General features: G+C 43.1%; 2 protein-coding genes across 2 annotated transcripts; one reads left to right on the top strand and one right to left on the bottom strand.

The window, feature by feature from the left end:
* Positions 1-922: 922 nt before the first annotated feature.
* On the bottom strand, positions 923-5567 carry LOC102700274 (probable protein arginine N-methyltransferase 6.2). Its single transcript, XM_015841668.2, has 13 exons — positions 5379-5567; positions 4403-4468; positions 4208-4276; positions 3715-3750; positions 3333-3398; positions 3034-3102; positions 2865-2942; positions 2683-2761; positions 2392-2486; positions 2140-2224; positions 1725-1912; positions 1506-1624; positions 923-1409 (listed from the first exon to the last, which is right to left on the bottom strand). Exons 1-13 carry the CDS (start codon positions 5565-5567, stop codon positions 1367-1369), a joined length of 1182 nt encoding a protein of 393 aa, XP_015697154.2. The 3' UTR covers positions 923-1366.
* A 2611-nt stretch (positions 5568-8178) lies between these two features.
* Positions 8179-9523, top strand: LOC102705377 (putative GEM-like protein 8). The gene is made up of 4 exons (XM_006661824.3): positions 8179-8374; positions 8660-8740; positions 8837-9111; positions 9231-9523. Exons 1-4 carry the CDS (start codon positions 8263-8265, stop codon positions 9402-9404), a joined length of 642 nt encoding a protein of 213 aa, XP_006661887.1. The 5' UTR covers positions 8179-8262; the 3' UTR covers positions 9405-9523.
* The last annotated feature ends 12250 nt before the right edge of the window (positions 9524-21773 follow it).

Raw genomic sequence — 21773 nt, 5'->3', positions numbered from 1 at the left:
TGGTCAGAATTTTTCACATTCATCATTTTAATTAGTTAGGGTGCGTTTGATAGGAGGGGGAAAGAGGAAGAAGATATGTAAAAGGGTAAGCCCTTAGCTGATAGTCAATTGCTCGTATTAATTATTTCAAACTTGAAAAATAAATTAATATGAATTTTTAAAGTAACTTTCCTGTACAACTTTTTTCCCAAAAAAATATACACCACTAGCAATTAAGTATGCATATGAAAAACAAGTGACTCTCTCTACTTAAGTCCAACTTAGTGCCAATTATAATAGGACGCTAAAAGAAAATAGAAAATTCAATCTTATATATGGTTAGGATCAGAATCGGTCAACGAAGATACACTTTTTAAAAATGAAGCTTAGTAAGATGGAAATTCCCACCATCCTTTCACTTCTGTTTACGCTTATAAACCAAAGTTTGAATTTTTAACCTTAAGTTTAGAGTTAATTTTAAGATTTTTTCACCAAAGTTTTAAGCCTTTATCTAGATCATTGAGCGCGTATATAATTTTTTATTTATAAATTATTTTTCGTTTGCAAATATAACGTTTAGCTTTTTCCATGAAAAAAAAACCAAACAATCACCCCCCCTTCTGACACCATTTTCATTCCTGCACTCACAGGTAAGAGCAATTATAATAGCGGGCTGTAAGCTGACTAAATGCTTATGTGAAGAAGAGAGGAGGAGAGAAACATTATGTAAGTTTATAGCCAGTTCAGACACAAGAACCAAGAAAATATGTGTGAAAGACATGTGAGTCACGTATTAATGATGAAGAGTTGACTAATATATCAATGGGATAAGAGAAGACTACAAATAATATTATAGCCAACGTGTTGGCTATATTATTAGTCTTGCTCTAACTCGAGGCAGCGAGTACAAACAATAGCATGCAATACGATAAAGACGCTCATATGGAAAATCACGCCGTCTGATGTTATAGCCTCTCAAAGGCGGTATGAATGTTGGCAATTGTTCATACAAAGAATGGAACAATCTAAGTAGCAATCTAATCTAAAAAGATTGAAAGGGTCATCAAAATGAGATAAGCCATGCTTAACAGGAAAACCTACTGTTAGCTAATCAAGTCCGTCATTTTTTCAAGGAAAAAAGAGGGGGCATAAACTAAGCTTGATAGCAACTAAACGATTTCTGTAAGAATTTTAGAGTAGTTTGTTTCCTACAAAATTCCAGCCCTCCAACTAGGACCCAAAAGACACTGCATGTTTGATCAATTTACCATCAGGATGTCAGCATGTCACTCTCTGGTCAAGAATGCTCCAAAATTGCAAGCTTCAGCATGCACAAGAACAGCAAAAACGCACCCTGTACAATTCAGTCTTGAAGTAAACCCCCGTATTATTTCATCACGGATTCTTTAACATACCATTGGTCTCCAGTACTGCAAATACGTGTGGGATCCAGAAGTATATCAAGGGCGAGTATTAGCAGAAGATAACAGCAAAAAGGGAAACGGCACTGGGGTAATCAGACTTACAAATATTTCAGGCAGATATTTAGGAACCGAGCATGTTGCTGGCTCTGAGATATGGTGACAGAGCCCTCAATATTCTGATCTTTCTTTAACTCGATAGGTTCAAATAAGTACAGTAGGGTCTGAAAGAGAGAATACTTTATCATTATTGTGGATTTTAAGATAATAGGAATTTCAATATACCTGAACAAAAATGAAAACCAACAGGACACAAGTAATCACCTGCTGCCAGTGAGTGGGTGCATCCTCAGGTGCAGTTGACAGAACAATAGAGACATCTGCCTTTTTCTTTTTATTGCTTGGGGTGGCATTTTGTGCATCCAAGGATTGGTTCGCTTGCTTCTTGGATTTCTGGCGCACTGGTCCGTTAAACTCAACATCGAACCAAAATGCAAAACCATGCAATGGAGCTAAAATAATAGTACAAAACAGAAGAGAGCAGGATCAGAAACACTTTCCCAGACAAGTGAAGTAAAACAACAAAGAAGTAGCACTACAGAGGGCGATCTTAAGCCATCACAAACAGGATATAAATCAGGAAAAACCAGCTGTGGTGAAAACAAGTAGACAGAATCATCTCTTTTTTGTTTGCCATATACACCAAATGCACATGGAAAAAGGAATCAGGACAAGTTACCTTGCAACATTGATGTATATTTAAATGTAGCAGTAATAGTTTCAAGTTCCAGAGCTTGTATGGTATAACAATCCACCTGTGCCACCTGCTCCAGAAACTCAAGTAAGTTGTACTGAAGGCAAAACTCAAGATAAAACAGCAAGAGAGACACAAACATGGACTATATATTGAGGCCTGAGAGTGGGTATGCACATAAAATGCATGTCAAGAAGACGAAAATAGTTCACCAAGAACAAACAGTTAGAACCTCACCACTGTTGGCCACGTCAGGACATTCTCTCCACTAATTGTCTCAACAGATGGCTCCATGAATGCACATTGTTTTGCAAGAGGGATCATAGAAGACACTGAAGTCAAGCAAAGAAAACACTAAAAATTACTCCGAGAATGAGAAACAGTTGTGAGCTTCCTTGTCAACCTATCTCCAGTGGGAGCTATTATGCATATCATGAATAAATAACTAAACATCCTCATATTCAGATTATAGATTAATCAGAACAAGAGCATGCACTCCAATATGGATTATGGGGTAATGCAACTCACTTTTTATACCATACACGTCTTGCCAGAAGTAAACACTATCCTGATATCTCTGAGAATTTGTAATAGGTGCCAAGTAAAGCTGCAACACAAAATTATTCTTGGATGTCAGCCTGACAATTTCCATTAACTATCTCAACTCTCAACTAGTTAATTCCGGCATGATAATTCTCTGAAAATCTTACCGATGCATGTGACGGAAGAATAAGACCCCCTGGTTTAAGCCATTTATCTCTCGCAAAGATTACACTCCCCAGCATACTCTACCAGCAGCATGACTAATTTCAATTCCACAGATAACACATATGTATAATGATGTCTGGAATAAGCCATAAACATAGAATTTATAGATACCTCATATAGAAGCATATAGCCCATCCATTCAGATATGATGACATCAACTTTTTCTTCAATTTCGACATCCTGAATTTTCAATTATTCCAATATAATAATATGGCATAACACAAGGAGGATCTCAAAGTAGAATTATAAGTATAGAAACAGAATCACAGTAAAGATAGAACTTTAGGGATGATGGTAAAAAAGGATATGCTCTAAGAAGCCAGAAAATGTTACAACCTCACACGGAAGTATGAAAAAGCTTTCAGTAAATGCAAATTGTGGGAAATGGTAAAGATTAAATAGAAACACACCTCAATTCGGCCATGCATAACGATGACTTTGTCAGACAACTCATTTTCTCTCACAATTTCCATAGCCTAAACATTTTCGGATTACAAATGTAATCAGAATAAACATTACAATTTGTAGAAGGTAATAATAAAATATAGAAAATAATATTATATAATATATTGGCATAACTGCAAAAGCATGTCAAGAACATACATATAATAGAGGCATAGAGTAGACGGAATACTGACATAATATAAAGCAATGTTTCTCTTGGTATGGTTTACTGATTTTTGTGGCACTACATAATTCTTGCAGTTTGGTATTAGCTTATGATTGATAAATACAACTATAGTTTAGAAAACTAAGCCAACAAAAGGATAAGAGGGTGTTGGAAGGATCAACCTGTAAGGAAATATCACTTGCATCAACTGCATAGACCTGAAAAGTGGAAAAAACATAAACTCATTCAAGGAGATGAATTATATAAACCAAAACAGTATTTCTTTCATCTATGTCATGAAATAAAGCACCAAATGAAAATTGCCGAAGAACAATTTGCAGCCTTTGAGAAAATGCAAAAGGAACTCATAGCTTTATAAAGTACAACACACTACATGTCTGCGCAGGGCTGTGCACTTGCATGCCTTTTAAAACTGTAAAATGCTTAATTGCAAAATACAATTTGATGCATAGAAAAGGGTATATGTGGATTTTGCTAGTATTTGGTAAACATCAAGAGACACCACTTCAATTTTCTGAACTTCAAGGGGAGAAAATGTTAGAAGTGTATGCACGTGTATGGGAGAGGGATACTAAAAAAAAAGTAAAAGTTCTAAATTGTAATGTCATTGGCAAAACATAAAGTGCACAGCTAATAATTAACTACTGAAGTTACCCGAGTGGCACCAGCAAAAGCACAGAATATAGAAAGCACACCAGTGCCACAGCCCACATCCAACACAACCTGAAAATTACCATTTCAAAAAAACACAAGAGCAAGTGAGTAGAACAGAAAATAGTATCCAATATGGCATCTTGCCAAGAATATCATATATTCCTTAAAATACAGGAAATGGTAAATTATTATTACTTTTCCTGAAATTAAATCCTGGTGATGCATGATAGCATTTCTGTAAGTACTGGTTCTCACATGGTCCTGCAGTCAGCAGCATAAATATCAGTGACATGATCCTTCTCTTTATTTTTAAAAAGGGGGAAGAAAAGAAACACCCATAGAAAGGAAATGACTTTCTCATCATAAACAACAAAGATAAATACCAGTACAATTATTGATGAATGCACAAAGAGGTCTCATTCAAAAAAAAAAAGGGTTTTAAAAGGAAAGGTAAGAATAAGATTCAATTGATAGCACTTGATGCCAGAGGTTTATTTTCAATTGATACATCCGAGGTTGTAATCCTACACTTGAAAAGATGGTCAGTTACCAGTATCTCCAAATCTCGACGGCTATGAGTTGTGACAAACAACATAGCACCTTAACATAAGCACTTGGCAACAGTGAGTCAGTGTCTCAGTGATAGTACCTCAACAATGAATAGGGGATACATTTAGGGACGGTTTTCCATTTACCATCTGATTAATGAAAACACATGGGCCCCATCATTCCCAAATTTAGTGGCCATAATTTCCTTTACCAGCTAAACAAACTTTAGCTACATTCAATCCCAATTCCCAAATACATATGGTCGCCGACAAGGAAACGGAAATTACTCAAATTTTTCATCCAATGGCACGATCTATGCTATAGATTTGAGACTAAACAGCTCCATCCATGCAGGTTTATATGCTGATTAAACCAATGTAAACACTAGCTTCGCCATGCAGCATCCTTCTTCGCACATAGAACAACAACGAGGAGCCCTGGACGCACCCCCATTTGTTCAACGACCACGATCCCACGAATTCGATCCCCAGATCGCCGCACGCGCGTCACTGAAATAAAACCCTAACCCACCTACGCATCCGCCACCACGCGCAGAGCCCTCCCCCCTCCCCACCCATCTCTCCAGCACGAAGAACACAGGGCAGGCGGGGGCGCCACAGACCTTGAGCATCTCCTCGTGGACGCCGATGTGGGAGTACGCCTTGAAGTAGGCCATGTCGTAGTCGGTGCAGGGCGGCGGCGTGGGCACCGAGGCCGCCTGCCCCGTGGGAGACCCCATTCCGCCGCGCCGCGCCCTGCGCGGCCGCGGAAGAAGGTGGCCGTTGCCGCCGTCCGCGCCGCCGGCGAACATGGGGGGCGGTGGTGGTGCTCGCCGCGCGTCCGCGTCCGCGTCGCGAGGAGCAGCAGCGAGAGTGCGTGCGGTGACGTCACGGTGGGACGAGGCGAGGCAGCGGAATTTCTCACGCGGGCTCCACGATCAAATGGGCCGAGGGCTCGGCCCGTTAGGCCCAGCGGCATGGTTGAGCTTGAGCTGGGCTGTCATTTGAGGCCCAATTAATGGCCCAACTGTGTAGAGATGCATGACGACGCCTTATCAAAGAGAGTTGAATTCATCTAATCTAAAATCATGAAAAGGAAAAACTACTCGCTTTATCCTAAAATATAGTAAGAAGTTTTACACAATTATTAGGAAAACATAATTAAATGAGCGGAGATTGTGATGATGAAGTAGGTGGAGAAATTGTATATTGAATGGTGTAAAGTTGTGCCAACAGCTATAAGGCCGCGTTCGTTTGCTTGACTTAATAAGCCAGATTACCTCGTTCTTTATACACACATCCCAAATTGCTAAATGGAGTGAAAATTTTCTATAGAAAAGTTACTTTAAAAATTATATCAATCTATTTTTAAAATTTTATAACTAATAATCAATTAATGTTATGTTAATCTCCTACTACGTTTTCTACGCCGGTTACTAAACATGTGTAAATGACAGATGGACCGAGTGTGGTTTGTGAAGTGTGTGTCGATCCCATTATACACTCTCAGGAAAGTGTTAGCGACATTGGTTACACGAATTTTTTTATCCAAAAATATTGCTTTTTAAGATTGTTTTTTTAAGACAAAGTAAGCTTTTAAGATTGTTTTAAGTTGTTTTCACGTTGCAAAGAAGAATTATTTGCCTTGTAAAAATATTAATTTTCTATGTTTGGTAACTGTATGTTGATATAGGCTAAAGTTCAACTGAAAAAGGTGTCAAAGTGCAGATCTAATATCCATATAATAATGCCTCAATTACCAAACATAAAACTAAGACCTGGGATGATGTCTCAAGAACAGCTCATACCAATCGCTTTGCTGAACATGCCAGCAGGGTCTCAATTCTGACGAGGTTATGCATAAGCTCCACGTCTGTCAAGCCAACACTTGTCATTAACATGTTGAGTACAAGCAAGCGTTTAAAAAATGCGTAATTATGAAGCCCTTAAATTAAGTCATAATTAGCGGAAAGTAAGCAGTTTTACACATCAGATTAGTCTCATCACACATCAGAGGGCCCAGCCATCACCTGGGCCACCATGTTCTTGAACTCTGAATCTGTCAATGGAAGGATAATTTATTAGTTTTCTTTTAGATTCTAAATGATCCCCAGCTCAAGGGTGTGTCCCAGGTATAACCAAAAGTGACACAGCCAATGTGGTGCCACAACAAAAGGAAGATCTTGAGCCTTAAGCCCTTCACCAACAACCTGCCTGCCTTTCTCCTTTTTGCTCTCTTCAATTTTCTGCTTACCTGAAAAATAAAAAGCCGAAAGGGTCAGCAGAGTAGTATTTTTCTAGCTCTTTTGTATTGATCAATATAGTATTAACTATTAAGGTTTATTAGTAACTTAAAAGTATGTCGTCATTGCCATTGGAAAGTGATCAGAGGTGTTCAGCGGTTATGTTTCAGAATCTTACTTACCTCTTCATTAGCAGGATTGAAACACATTGAAGAATTTGTTTTCTGAACCTGATTGCATTATCTGTAATTTAGCTTCACTCACTATACTGGCTATATTCTGCAATTCACATCCAGATCCATCAAATCTTGAACCACTATACAGTAGCCAAGAGGCATCGATCTTGTCATGCAAACTTGGCATAGTGGGCATTCTAGTTTGGTCGAGCATCCTGCGTGGCTGCATTCTGAACAACAATTCTTCACAAAAACGTGACCCCAATGTAAGTGGAAAACAGACCAAATATGTACTGGTAGTTTGGTCCAAAGTTTGAACAAAAAATAAACGTGTTTTTTTTCACTGTCCATTCGTCCTAGCCCACCGCCTGTACTGAAGAAAAAAAAAACATAGAAGCAGTTTGCGCCTAATAGTTCATCACAAACAGAAAGCCAACACTGTCCTCCTATCAACAACAACTTACAAAGCTAACAGTAAACATGTTATCAACTAAAGATTTGCCCCGGTCCAACAAAAAGTACCTCAAGATATCGGTACCTCGAGGTACCAAATTGTTTCCCACCATTGGATCTAACTGTGTGTAGGATGTACACTATTAGATCCAACGATTAGAAACGATTCGGTACCGGTATCTCGAGTTACTTTTTGTTATTTTTTGTTGGATTGAAGCAAATCTCTATTAACCACCTCATCAACCTCCTATCAGGGATAAAACGGTACAGCAAGAGAAAGTTCATCTCAAAAGGAAAGCATCGATGCCTCCTCATTAATTAGCTGGGCTGAAAGCTCAGGGAGTTGCTCCCATGTCCATTGCTTTAGTCAAGGAAGGTTTGCTTGCTTTTGATCCTGATGAGGCGATGGTGAGTATGCAGCATAATAAAGCGATGGTGATTCAGTTGCACCACTTTGTTCCATGGAATAAAGCTAGCAAGAGCCTACCTTTTAGGCAGCTTCACCTTATATATATATATATAACCAAACATATGTATGGCCTGGAGCAGGGAGCCAGCTTCTCACAAGGAAAGAAAATCTCAAAACTCACAGTGCACTGCACAGGCAGAGGCAGAGAGAGCTAGCTTCCCAGAGGATGGAGGGTTTCAGCCAGGAGCATGTCACTGGAATTCCTCTGACATCCTTTGCATATGCTGATGAGAAAACGCAAGCGAAAACATCCCGGTCTTGTTTGGTTCATAAGAAAGGTAATAACCCCATGCCCTCAGTAAAATTTCTGATTTCTCTTTTTTTTTTCCTCCAGCAGCTATACTCTGAGTATGAAGATTTGTTCTGGGCCAATAAAAAGTACCTCGAGGTACCAAATCGTTTCCTATCATTAGATCTAGCTGAGTATGATGTGCACTATTAGATTTAACGATCAGACACGATTTGATACCGCAAGGTACCAGTACCTTAAGGTATTTTTTGTTGAACTGAAGCAAATCTCCTAAGTATGTCAATGCTCATTTTGTGTCCTTCTCATTGTGCAGGCAAGAAACATTCCATCATTTATCGGGTGAGCAAACTGAGCCAAAAGACAGATAGCTATGTGCAGGGTTTCAAAGAACACAGTGAGTATTAGATATACTTGTACCAACTAGAGATCTGTGTATACATGGATCAGGCAATAATAATCTCATTTCCAAGCCTTGCTTTTGACCTTGCAGTAACTCTGGGACCAAATATCTCTGACACGCTCAAGGGGAAGCTGAGTCTCGGTGCAAAGGTTCTCCAAGCTGGTAGCATCGACAAGGTCTTCAGGCAATACTTTCAAGTCGGCGAAGATGAGAAGCTACTGAAGGCTTTCCAGTGTTATCTGTCAACCACAGCTGGCCCAATAGCTGGAATGCTTTTCATCTCCTCTGAAAAGATTGGCTTCCACAGCGATAGGCCTTTGGATTTAACATCACCAAAAGGAGGCATCACAAGGGTTCCCTACAAGGTAAAACAATGCAGAATTTAACAACACAGATGAAGTTTTTAGATAAAAATGTCTGGTTCAGAAATATTTGGACTTGCACCTGAACTCAAAGCTGACAGAAACTCTTTTGCCTTCCACAGGTCTTGATCCCAGCAAAGAGGCTAAAGAGTGCTGCAGTGAGAGAGAATTTGTACAACCCTGACGAGAAGTATATTGATGTAGTTACTGTTGATGGCTTTGATTTTTGGTTTATGGGTTTCATCAGCTATACAAAAACGTTCAAATATCTCCAGCGTGTAATTTCAGAATTTTAGATGATACACCCAGTTCTGTTATCTGAAGCATACTCCATACCATGTTGATATGGTATATGTACATTGAACATATACAATTGAACAATGAAAAGCATTTTTTTTTCTTGACAAAACAAAGTTTCTGAATGTTATGGTATGCTCAAAGTCCAAGGCATGATGCCAACAGTTAGCATAAGACGACTTGGTTCTCTATGGAATTTCATATGAACCTAATGGAGCCAGATTAATAGGTGTTATGTATTGAAAATAATGATTGTTGCAACAGGGAGCACCATGTAAATAAAACTGAGCATCTAAAACTGCCAGGCCCAGAGAATCCACAATATGACTACATATTGTTGCTAAAATTCTGCATTAAAATATGCATTAAAATATGAGCATATAGGAACCACAGAGGACTGATAATCTTGTGTTTCTGTAAATTAAAAGAGTCAGCTGCATGGTAAATAAGTTTCTGCAGCTGGTGGCACATGGTTACAGATTTAGTTCAACATCCGTCCATGGACGCTGGTTGAAACTGACTCATAACATGGAAAGAGGATTAAGTCACGGTTAGAAAAGAAAGTGTCTACTTTACACATCAGATAGGTTTCCTCACACTCGTTAGTTTTCCATCGGTACCCTTTTTTGTTGTTTAACTGAAGAGCTTTTTTTACATCTTTTAAAAAATACCTCAAGTTATCATATTTTTCAATGTAAAAATTTAATACATTCAAATACAATGTAACTTAAGTACCAAAATTTTGCACTAAATTTTTTGGTATCTCTAGATACTTTTTAAGGATGGTAAAAAAGCCATTGACTAAACTTTTTGCCAAAGCTTTAATGTCATGGTGAATTCCAACTATCAACAATAAGAAAAGAGCAGCAACGGAGCATTAGAAGACAACTTTTCCAATTAGGTCAAAAAAGTATGGCTTATTTATAACGTGGTGATCAGATGATGACCATGCAGGAAAAGTGCTAACTTGAATATACATATTATTCTATGAAAGAAAGACCATTTTCAATTCTTAGGTTGTCTCTGTGTTTTTTTTAATGTAGGGCCATTTCTTAAAAGGAAAGGAAGTTAGCAGAGAAAATTACAAGGGCATAGCCTCATAAACCAGGATAGCACTAATGAAATATCAGAGGAAGTGAGTATTATGCCTAAGAATAGATTAAGAGCATGTTGTAACTACAGCTCTAAATGGTAGTTTGAACACCATGTTACAACATGTGTGTGTATTTTCTCCATTCAGTAGCAGTGAAAGAAGTGCCAAACTAACAATATTATGTTTCTCTATTTAACAGTTTCTCATGTTATGCTGGAAAGCATATGAAACAAACAACAGTATCTTCCAGAATCACAACATCATCACTCTCACATACTAGTTCAAACAACTGAAGCTTTGATCAATTGATGATAGTTGATCCTTATCCATCCTCCATACCCCAGCCTCACAGATGCATTTAGGGATGATAAGCATTCACCTGTCTCGGGTTGCTGGCAGACCAGTACTGGGTGTGTCTCCTCATTAATACAATGTAAAACTCTAGAAGTGATCATGTCTATGTTTAATCTTGCTAATTCATATTGCTATGACTATATTAACTGAATGCTAATGATCTACGTAGTTTATTCATTTATTCATATTTCTCTCAACCCTTAATTCTTTCTTGTAATTATTTCTTCTACCTCTGAGTTAGCTCAAATTTTGTGATGATCCACCATCCAAACTCCAAACTATCATTATTCACTATCATAATATTATTTATGCATTAACCCTGTACTGATGATTGGTCCATATTGCAAATTATAATATTGAAGTTTATACTTATATTATAACAATCTTTTATACACGTCTGTAGCCTTCCCATGGGTAAAATATAAATAACGATACCCTAAAATACGATGGTGCAACGACGCCGTCCTCCTACCACGTGAGCAGAAGTGGTCAATACGGTTGCTGATGTGGAAGAAGGACGGAGCCAACGTTATTAGTGCCGTCCTCTGGAAGGGGACTTAGGCGTGCCCCCCCCCACCTTGACTCCTCTTCTCTCCTCTTGTTCTTCCTCCTGTTTTCTCCTCTCGCCCTCTCTCTCCTCCTCCATCCCGAGAAAATTGCACAAATGACACTCCCAATCGTGTGTTTCGCAAATTTGACACTGGGTCGTATTCAAGCGATTATCTGTACTGTTATGTATCTCAACTTGCTAAATAATAATTATCCCGTTCAAAAATAATACCTTATCCCGTTTTAAAATTTCATTTGGTAAAAATTAGGCAAAACCATGTCAAAATTTTGTTTAAATTAATTCAAATTTGTCCTGAATTTAGTTCAAATTTTAGTACAATTTGTCAATTTAATCACACTTCACTAAAATATCAAACAAATTTGTCTCAAAAATTAAACATAAATAAATCAAATGTTACAATTAAATTATTTGTTACAAGGGACAAATGTACAAAATTTGGCCAAATATGCAATAAGCATTTATAAAGTAGGGCCAAATATACAAGGGTAAAAGTGTCCATTCATGTCTCATTTAACATCATTATGCTCACTTAATGGACTAGGGTCAGCCAACCACTTTAATTTTGAAAACCGGGGTCAAATATGCGAAGTAAAAAAAAAGGGGTCAAATGTACATTTAGCTTTCAAAGTAAGTTAGTTATGCAATAGCCCCTTAATAGTAATTACAGTGCTATTATCACGGAATGCACAACATGGTAAGGGCGATGGTGCATAATGGCGTACTCTTGCAACGAAATCTTCATTGCTATCATGGTTGTCAACTCAGGGCCTTTCTTAAGAGAGTCCTTACAACTTGGTTCCGGGAGTCTATCAGCCGGCAGTCCACCATCTATTATGTGAACTTGGGTGTTCTCTCAAATTTGTTTGGTTTGTTGTCATAGTGCATTTTAATACTAAGTGCATGAATATATAGTTGGAGATGTCTATGCAAAAAAGAATGTTGTTGTGCAAAAAGTGAGAACTAAAGGAAGAAAACCTAAAAGAAAAAATGGCGCCAAATAAATCAGTGATGAAAACAAAATGCGAATAAAAGAAAATGGTGCCCAGCATACCAACGACCTGACTGAGAACCAAAGAAGGGGAAAATTGTATTTCCCCTTAGAGTTAACACAAGTGCCCACACTAATTAAAGGAAGTATCAAATAGGGGAGAAAATTTTTAACAGTGCAATGATAGCGAAGTTTTGAACATTAGGTACTAAATAAGGAAGAGCAGGTTTTTTGGGGTGCAACATATAGGGAATTTTCTGATAATCCAACCAAATCATAGACACAAATCATCGTCGTCGATTTATTCAAAGATAACCTCCGCTCTTTCGTGGAAGAGCAAGGATGATCTATGAGGCATACACACATAGATGTTCCTTCGTTTTCATGGAAAGAGCCAGCAGATTTTTAGCGCAAATCCACAAAGATCTATGCTACGTAAACCTTGTGTTAAGAAGTGGAAGAATGATCGATAGATTTGATGTTCTTTGGACTTGCCTTCGTTAGAGTTTCAAACACTATGGAAAACAACTTAGATTTGGACACTAACTCCTTCCAAAACTCCAATGTCCAATTCTAGGTGTCAACACTGTAATATAGTTATTCTTCACAACTCATGTTTGTTTAAATTTTAATTCAAATATAAGATAAGTACATCTCCCATCTAGGTCTATCTCCCACGGATTCTGAAAGTGATGAACCAGTATATTGCAACAATTAACATAAGAACATGATATGTTTTATAATAAACCTTCACAAAAGAACAGTAAACATAAATGGAATGAAAAGAATAGTACATAACATTATATGATTTTGTGAATTTGTATAGTTTAACTAATTAAAGACCTCAGCTTAAATCATTGTGCTGGAGAGAGAGCCGTGCGTTAAGGCTTGCCCTTTCTTCCATGGCGGATATGGAACTGAAAATCTAATTATTCTTTTTTCTGGATCTTCATCCACACATGCTCTCCTCTCATTTATTTTTTCAAAAGAAGGATTATTTTATGGAGCATGAGGATGCATGAATAACGACAGCATGATATATATATATTACAGTCCTCGAGTAGGTACCATAAGATACCAAAATTTTAGTATAAAATTTGGTACCTTCTCAACGATAGTAAAATTGCTCATATATATATATATATATAAAGGGAGTAGCTACACCTGGTAGTAGGATAGAGTTTCCTATTAGATATATTCCTTTTGTTTCTTTTTCTTAAGAAAAAAGGTCTTATTTATGGAGCATGCGGCCGGATGAATCACGCTGGCAGGCCTAAGGCACCGGTGGCCAGCTTCATGTATGCCTTGGCCTTGCTGACGATGTAGCCGGCATAGCTGCACTTGTTGAAGCACTTCTCGTCATTGGCGGAGCAGTGCCCGATGCAAGCCTTGAATGTGCTGGCGACGGTGTCGCCGCCCACGGCGGCGATGCTGGGAGCTGTCGCCGGCGGCATGGCGTACTGGAGCACGACGGCGGCCCCTTCGTAGAAGCCACAGGCCTGGGCGCAGCTGCGAGCACAGTCCTTGTTACCACCGCCACCCTTGCTGGCCCACGCGACGCACTTACCCATGCAGGCATCGCCGCAGGCCTTAAACTTGAACTCAACCTTGCGTGGGGCATGCTGTGGGTTCGCACCGGCGAAGACGTCGGTCGCCATGGTCTGGCCGAGGGTGGCGATGGCCGGGCTGAAGGGGCGGAAGGTGTCCGCGCACTTGTCCCTGCAACTGCTGCTGCTGCTGGCTCCCTCGGGGATGCACCGCAGGGAGCAACCTGTCGAGCACATCTGTATCTCCTGCACGGCCGTCGAGGCTGCCTGCGGGTGCAGGGTGGCGGGGTCTCGAACGGTGCCGTTGAAGATGACCGGGATGGATTCGCACCGAATGTCGCAGAGGGGATCCTCACTTTTAGGCAAGACGGCGCACAGGCTGTGGCACTCTCTCGTGCACCCGGCAGCGACTTTGACGACCTTCCTCTCCTCATCAGTCATTGTGCTCGCCGCCGGCAGAACCAGCAACGCCATGACCACCACAAGGGACACAAGCAGGAAGCACAGCCTCCTCATCGGGCTGGACATCTTGATTTCTGATGGAACAATGCGTCCCTAAGCGGTAGGTACGGTGCCTTTTTTGTTGTTGTTTTTGCTGTTGAGACATGCATGGTTCCCTTCATACCACCATATATAAGAAACAAATAGATGGATACATGCATGTTTGTGAGGCTGCGAGAGAGTTTTGCGCTTTCTGATGCTTACTTATTATAGCATAGTATGCTGCTTTATCCCGCAAGGTCCTCTCTACTTCCCGTAAAGTTTAGTTTGTTCTTTTAAAGCTTTGCTTAGTTTAGCCAAGAATGCATGCATGCACATTTTCTCACGGATTGCATTGTGGAAGCAATGCGATTCTCCTATTGCATCTCCAAGAGTGTTTTCCCTCCTTCCTTTTCTTTCCCTTTTTCCTGTTTCTTTCTTTCTCTTTTCCTCTCCTTTCCTCCCCTCCCAGCTGAGCAGGCCGTCGGCCCACCAGCCCAACCCTCCTCCCTCCCTTCCCATCCCTCGGCCCGTCTCCCTTCCTCCCGCCCGGGTCGTCGGTCGCCTCGGCCCAGCGCGCCTCCTCTCCCTCGGCCCAGCTAGCCGGCCCGCTCGATCGCGCCGCCCACCGCGAAGTCTGCGTCGCCTCCCCGGCCTGATCCAGTAGCGCCGCCGCCATGGCCGAGCCGGACTCCACCGCCGCCGCCTTTTCCGCAGCCGTGGCCGACTCGGCCACCAATCGCCGCCCCGCCCTAGCCGACCACCTCCCCCTATAAAACCCCTCAACCTGGCGCACCGCCGCGCTCGTTTTCCGTCGCTGTCGTGCCCAACCTCTCCGCCGCCGCCAATCAATCTCGCTCGCCGCCGCCGTTCTCGCTCGCCGCCGGCCATCACCACCCGTTCCCTGTCCACGCCGACTCGTCGTCGCCCTGCACCGCCGGTGAGCATTCCCCTTCTTCTCTACCTCCCCCTTTTCCCATTCGGTCGCCGCCGCTGGCCCGTGTGCCGCCACCGCGCACATGCGTCGTCGGTCGCTGCCGGCGAGCCGTCCCCCTCGCCTCGCCGTCGTCGACGTGGTGCCGCTGTCGCCGGTGCGCCGCCATGCGAGTCGTGTCGTCGCCGTCGCCTCCCCGAGCTAGTCGCCGCGCCTCTTCTTTGGCCACCGCCTACTGCCCGTCGCCCCATTGCCCGTCGGTCGTGCCGCCCCGCCGTCGCGACCGCCGGCCTGCGAAAGCGTACAACAAAAACGTACAACAAAAACGAAGTAATAAACGTATAGCGTGGTTGCAGTTATACCGTTTAGTACGTTACAACAGAGGTGTCAATCATACCTGGTGTCAACGTGGTCCTGCCAGTAGGGTGGGCCGTCCAACAGGCCCTACCCCATCCCGACGAGCTACCTCCCGCCGTGTCATGCCAACCTGCGAAAGCGTACAACAAAAACGAAGTAATAAACGTGCGGCTTGGTTGCAGTTATACCAGTTAGCACATTACAACAGAGGTGTCATTCGTACCTAGTGTCAACGTGGTCCAACCAGTTGGCGGGGCCATCCAACCGGCCCCACCCCATCCTGACGAGCTACCTCTCGCCGTGTCATGCCAACCTGCGAAAGCGTACAACAAAAACGAAGTAATAAACGTGCAGCGTGGTTGCAGTTATACCGGTTAGCACATTACAATAGAGGAGTCAATCGTACCTGGTGTCCACCCTCCTGCCTGCCCAGTGGCCCATGCCGAGGTGGACGACGTGCACGGTGTCGTCGTCCACGTCCACGGGTCATCCCGTGAGAACGGGTCCACATAAGTCCCTCCACCCGGCGCATTTGTGGAGGTCCCTGCCCCGTGTGTGGACGTCCACGGAGTCTGAGTGGACATGTCGCCTGCCTGAGAAGAAGTACCTCCTGCTTGCCTCGAGGACCCGGCGGCCTGCGTCGTTGTCCTCGCCCCTGTGGCGTCTAAAAATGACGTCGGCAGAGTTTTAGTTTATTTGTTAGTCCATATGTAATATTGTTAGTAGTGAAGCTTACGCAGCAGTGTTTCTTACCCTGGGCCGATGATCGACCACGACCACCTGCCGCTGAACTACCACCACGTCGCGGAACTACGTTGTCGCCACGACAACTGAGTGCACACACAACAGCTGTAATCTTCTTCTGGATGCGATGAAACGTGATCTTCTACTCCTGGTCGGTCAGCGTGACACCGACCTCTAGACGTCTGACAACCCCGTCCACCTCACCTCGTATCTCACGCGAGGCGTCCACTTGTACCGATGAACATCCATTACTTCCAAACAACTACAGAACGTCAAACTTCGAGAATGACGAAGGACTTACCGCACGAAAGTAATCCTGGTCGTGGTGCCTGGGGTATTGGTCATCAATCCTGGCAGCGTGTGCGACAGGATCCGTCAGGGTGTGAGTAACGTGAGTACGGGTCCATGGCTGGTACCAGCGAAGGTACTTGTCGTAGTTCGCTTCGGTGTGTGGCCGATCCTCATCTACGATATCCTCCGTCGCGATGAGCCAGTTGTCGACGTACTCCTGTACCCGTGGAACTCACCGTGTCCTTGGACCCTGTCCACGTCGACTAAATCTGCAAGTGAAATGGCTGAATTAGTATGTAAACCGATGGCATACGACTTGCTTGAACAATACTACATTAGTACCCGTGGCCGGGAGCTGCCTGCAGTGGCACTGGGAACGGATGAAGGAGACCAAACTGACGGAGCACTCGATGGGGACAATGCGGCTCGACGAAGATGTCAAACACAAGGGGTGGGGTGGTCATCCAGTACGCCTTGTCCCGTGTGCACAGAGAGGAGAGACCGCGCGTACTCCTAGCGAGGATGGCCGCATCTGTGTATGGCTCCCAAACGATGTCGCTCGCCTGAATCCGGTCGAACTCCATCACGAACTCTAGGTACGATCACACCACCTGCTTGTGCGCCCACTTCCTCTGCAAATAACAAGTAGTTCAATAGTGTAGAATGGGTTGTCAGGCACGCCGAGTACAAATGTAATGTTTAAGAAACATACCTGGCGACGACACCATAGCGTCCCCATCGTGGGGTAATCAACTGGTAAAAGCCATGTGTACAGATCAATGTCATACTCCGATAGGTCGACCTCAGGTCGTCCTATCGCGAAACGCTTGGCTGCCCACAACTGTAGAAGGAGGGGACATCCGGCGATAAGAGAGTTCACGGCCGTCCGCGTGCACGCATCGCATAGGGCACGATACGTCGCCGCTAGCACGGCGGACCCCCAACTCCACTGTAGCATGCATCCAACATCTGCATCTGCGATGCCCCGTGCGTACCTGATCAGGCCCTTGTCCACTAGGTGGCCTGACGTGTCAGTGAACATGACCCACCCAAACAGCCATAGCAGGTACGCCTCCAAGCTGCGTCGCACGGAGTACTTGTCGGCGTAGGGGGCTAGCTTGTCGAGCTGCAAAACAATAATTGAGGTTATAAGACATACAATCTTCATTTCTTTGTGAATTTACATTCGTAGAAGTGTTTACTAACCGTGAACTGCATCAGCCAGTGCTTCGTCGGCCCCGATGCCACGCATGGGTCCATCGCGTGGAGTTCGCCCAGCCCATGCCGACGCTGAACGGGAGCCAAACGCTCAAGGATGTCCGCACGCCACCCATCCAGTCCATCCACAGGGCCAACCGCATCACCTGCGAGAGGGAGCCCCAAGAGGTAGGAGACGTCCTGAAGTGTAGGGGCTACCTCTCCGCACGGTAGGTGAAAGGTGTGTGTCTCCGGTCTCCATCTGTCAACCAGAGCAGCTAGTAGCGAGCAATCGGTCGACCACCGCTTCGCCGGGTCCGCGTTGCCGGCTGATGGCTCAACAAGCTGGCATAGCGGAAGCAAGCCCGCCTCACGTCAACTACACGAATAGATTCAATCAGTTAGAATAGATTTAATAAGTTGTTCAAACAATATTTTTTTGTACGTTGTAGAATAAGGAAAAAATACCTCGGTATGTGGCGGGCGTTGAGGGGGGCGCCTCTCGATAAGTGTGTGGACGAAGCGTGCCGAGAATCGAGTTCTGCTCGGCAGAGAGGAACGATCTGTGTGTCCGATCAAGAATCGGATCGAGCAACTCCGGTGTGTCGACGTCCATAACTGCAAAATTAAAACAAAACGTCAACCTCGTACAAAGCAAAATATGGGAAAATTACTACATGAAAAGAATAAATAGTCAAGATAATGATAGCGAGAACAACACAACCATTACAACAGTACAAAATTCAAATAGATTGTCCACACAACATTATTACAATAAAGCCGAAGTTCATGCAAATGTAACTTAAACAAGCCAATCACACAACATAACCGGTACTATCACGATAAGAGGGCCTCTGACGTGGTCGTCGTGTCATTGTGCCTTCACTAACAGGGCGACTACCATCAGCTCCAGCTTGTTCCGAAGGCCCTTCCGTGTTGGTGGCAACCGTACTCGTAGAATCACCAGGGCAATTCTTGTACGTATGGCCTTCAACGTCGCACCGGCTGCAACGCTTCTTCCTTCTCCCAACCTCCGACTCGTCCATGTCATTGCGGATCCGTCTTGTTTTTTGATGCCCTGCCTTGTTCCTCACCTTCGTAGGGTCTGGTATGAATAGCACCTGGGCATTAGTATTTGTAAATGAACCAGCAATACCGAAGTCATAGATCTCCGAACTCCATGTGTGATGTATGGCCTCTTTCTTGAAATATGGAGACACAAACATGTTCTCATGTATGCCACACTTAGTACAAGCGGCAATAACATGAGAGCAAGGCCTATGAAGAAGTCTTGGCTTCTGACAAGTGCATGTGCATGTCTCGTCTTCCTTCAAAATGCACTCCTGTGTAACCCGTGTACGGTACATGCCACGCCTAGACCGATCGGCACACAGAACCTCAAACCTGTGCTGTTGTGTCTCCTAGGGAATGACTCGATGCTTGCTTGCTTTTGTACCTCTCTTCTCCAACTCTTCAGTAATCACCTTGCCGAATGAAAGACTAGGGTTGGTCATATATGGTCCTATGGCTCTAAATCGGTCCTGAAAATATTTGCAACTCCCGTGCATTATGAACTCAACGATTGCAACAAGGGGAAGACCTCTCACACCCCGCATCACCTAATTGTACATCTCTGCTAGATTGGTCGTCATTATCCCATACCTAGCACCACCACGATCATGGAATAAGGACCATTTCTGCTTAGGTTCGTTCTCAATCCAATGAAAGAACTTTCTAATGCCATTTGCGCGTCTTCTTCTGATGGTAGGTCCATCACCAGGGAGTGCACCTAAGGCTTGCGGCGCTTCATCTCTAGTAGGTACTGGCCTTGTTGACTGTTTTGAACTATATTTCGTTGTAAGCTCATCTAACTTTCTCCATAGTTCGTTGAACTTCTTTTCCTGATTCTACGCACAAAGTCTCTTAAACATATTCATAAGTTGCTTGTTCTTGAATTGACGGTAAAAGTTAGCACCTGTGTCGCATGCACCACCTACTATCCACATCTGTCCATTGTGGCGCCAAACCCTCCTCCAAGCTTCCATCTCTCAACAACTCAATAGCACGAAGGAGGCCCGCATGCCGATCATGAATTAGGCAAACACCAGGCCACATCCGAACAACCGCATCCTTCACGCACTTCAGAAACTAGTACCAACTATCAGTGTTCTCACTCTCAACAAATGCAAATGCCACTAGTACCACCTGATTGTTACCATCCATGCCGATTGCTGTCAAGATTTGATCTCTGTACTTCCCAGTCATAAATGTACCATCGATGCAAAGTATAGGCCAACAATGAACGAAGGCAAACATACATGCACTCAATGAGACGAACACACGTTGAAGAACAGCTTGAAACGGATTTTGAGCAGAAGGGAACGTTTTGATATCATAGAAGCTTCCCAGATTTCTCTCCAAAATTACTGCTAGCAACTTTGGAAGATTATCATATGAAGCTTCAAATGTACCAAACCGACGCTCAACAATCTTCTGCTTTGCCCTCCAAGCCTTCGCGTATGAGATTGTGTAGTTGTACCTCTCTTCCATGTGTCGAATAATTGACTTTGGTTCATACCCCAGGTTGTTGACAACAACACCGTACATCTCCGTGGCAATGAATGAAGATGTCATGTTCCTGTGATACTTGTCAACACCTGGAACATGACAAGTGTGTCTGGTCACAATTGATGCATCCCAGTAATCCTTCCATTTACCCTTGTAAGCATGTACCCTCCATGGACAACCATGATCTGACTGTCCATACTTCACTTCATACACTGACTTGCTTGACTTGACCACCCAGAACTCTCTGTGCAATAATATTGCCCACTGCTTAACTGCCTCTGTCAAATCCTCCTTGTACCGATACCTTGCCCCCTGTAAAACCTCATTCTTCTTGTACTCCCAAGGCACATGATGCCCTTCTCTAATTTGGAGACCAAAAATATCTTCATTCGACCATTCTGATGGGTACACATCATCACATTCTTCGTCTGTCGATTCCTCATCATCAACCGTCTCATTCTCAAAGTCTTCCCTTTCCATGGCATCAACTATTTCAGGATGTACCTCCCCTTCATCCGCTGCTCCAGTCGGAACTCTGTCTTCTCCTTCCTCCCCTTCATCTTCACTACATGATTCAGCTTCATCTCCTCTACGACTTGGTCCCTCCTGCTCTTCGATACTCATTGTCTGAGTTCCCGCCTTGTTAAACACTGCAACGTGGATGACATGTGGCCATCCTCGTTGCATTGCGCTTTCCACATACCATTTCTATGTCTCTGTCGAGGTCACCTGCATCAATTCCCAGAAGTAACCTTCTTCTGCCTAGCTTGTTACCACAGACACGGTTATATCCTGTGTTTCTGGGTCGTAGCGAAATCCCCTCGTTAACCAACTGTGAAGACCACCAAATGTCCTTTCAACGTGTCTATCAATGCCCTTAACGGTGCATTTGAATTGAGTAAGATCTACTCCATAGGGACGATATATGACATTCCCTTCTCCATAGTACAGTTGAAACTGTACTTTATTAGCCATACCTACAACGGGAACACATTGTTTTTTTCAACACATATCTTATGGCACTCATTTCAGTGTGCTTATGAATACATACGTGTTCAAATGTACTGTATTACAGCCTAACTGTAACTACATTTTTAACTACATCGTCACCTTACTACATTTCCCAATATAATCAAACTCATTTTTAATATTGTAAAATAAAATATAACTTACATTAACTTGGCAGTAAACTAAATTCTTATTAACTATATCATTAATTTTGTACAATAATAAGTCCATGCAAT

Source organism: Oryza brachyantha, chromosome 10 (assembly GCF_000231095.2).
Source record: "Oryza brachyantha chromosome 10, ObraRS2, whole genome shotgun sequence".
Taxonomy (NCBI): Eukaryota; Viridiplantae; Streptophyta; class Magnoliopsida; order Poales; family Poaceae; genus Oryza; species Oryza brachyantha.
The sequence above is the reverse complement of the archived record's forward strand: the minus strand, read 5'-3'. Positions and strand labels throughout refer to the sequence as shown.

What these genes read in the sequence shown, in the direction of transcription:
- LOC102705377 (XM_006661824.3), top strand. Translation starts at nt 8,263, where the DNA reads ATGGAGGGTTTCAGCCAGGAGCATGTCACTGGAATTCCTCTGACATCC. An exon ending in TTGTTTGGTTCATAAGAAAG is followed by an intron (nt 8,375 to 8,659) that starts GTAATAACCCCA and finishes CTCATTGTGCAG; the next exon opens with GCAAGAAACATTCCATCATT. An exon ending in TCACAAGGGTTCCCTACAAG is followed by an intron (nt 9,112 to 9,230) that starts GTAAAACAATGC and finishes TGCCTTCCACAG; the next exon opens with GTCTTGATCCCAGCAAAGAG.
- LOC102700274 (XM_015841668.2), bottom strand. Translation starts at nt 5,567, where the DNA reads ATGTTCGCCGGCGGCGCGGACGGCGGCAACGGCCACCTTCTTCCGCGG. An exon ending in AGGATTTAATTTCAGGAAAA is followed by an intron (nt 4,277 to 4,402) that starts GTAATAATAATT and finishes GGTAATTTTCAG; the next exon opens with GTTGTGTTGGATGTGGGCTG. An exon ending in TTCTTCCGTCACATGCATCG is followed by an intron (nt 2,762 to 2,864) that starts GTAAGATTTTCA and finishes TTTGTGTTGCAG; the next exon opens with CTTTACTTGGCACCTATTAC.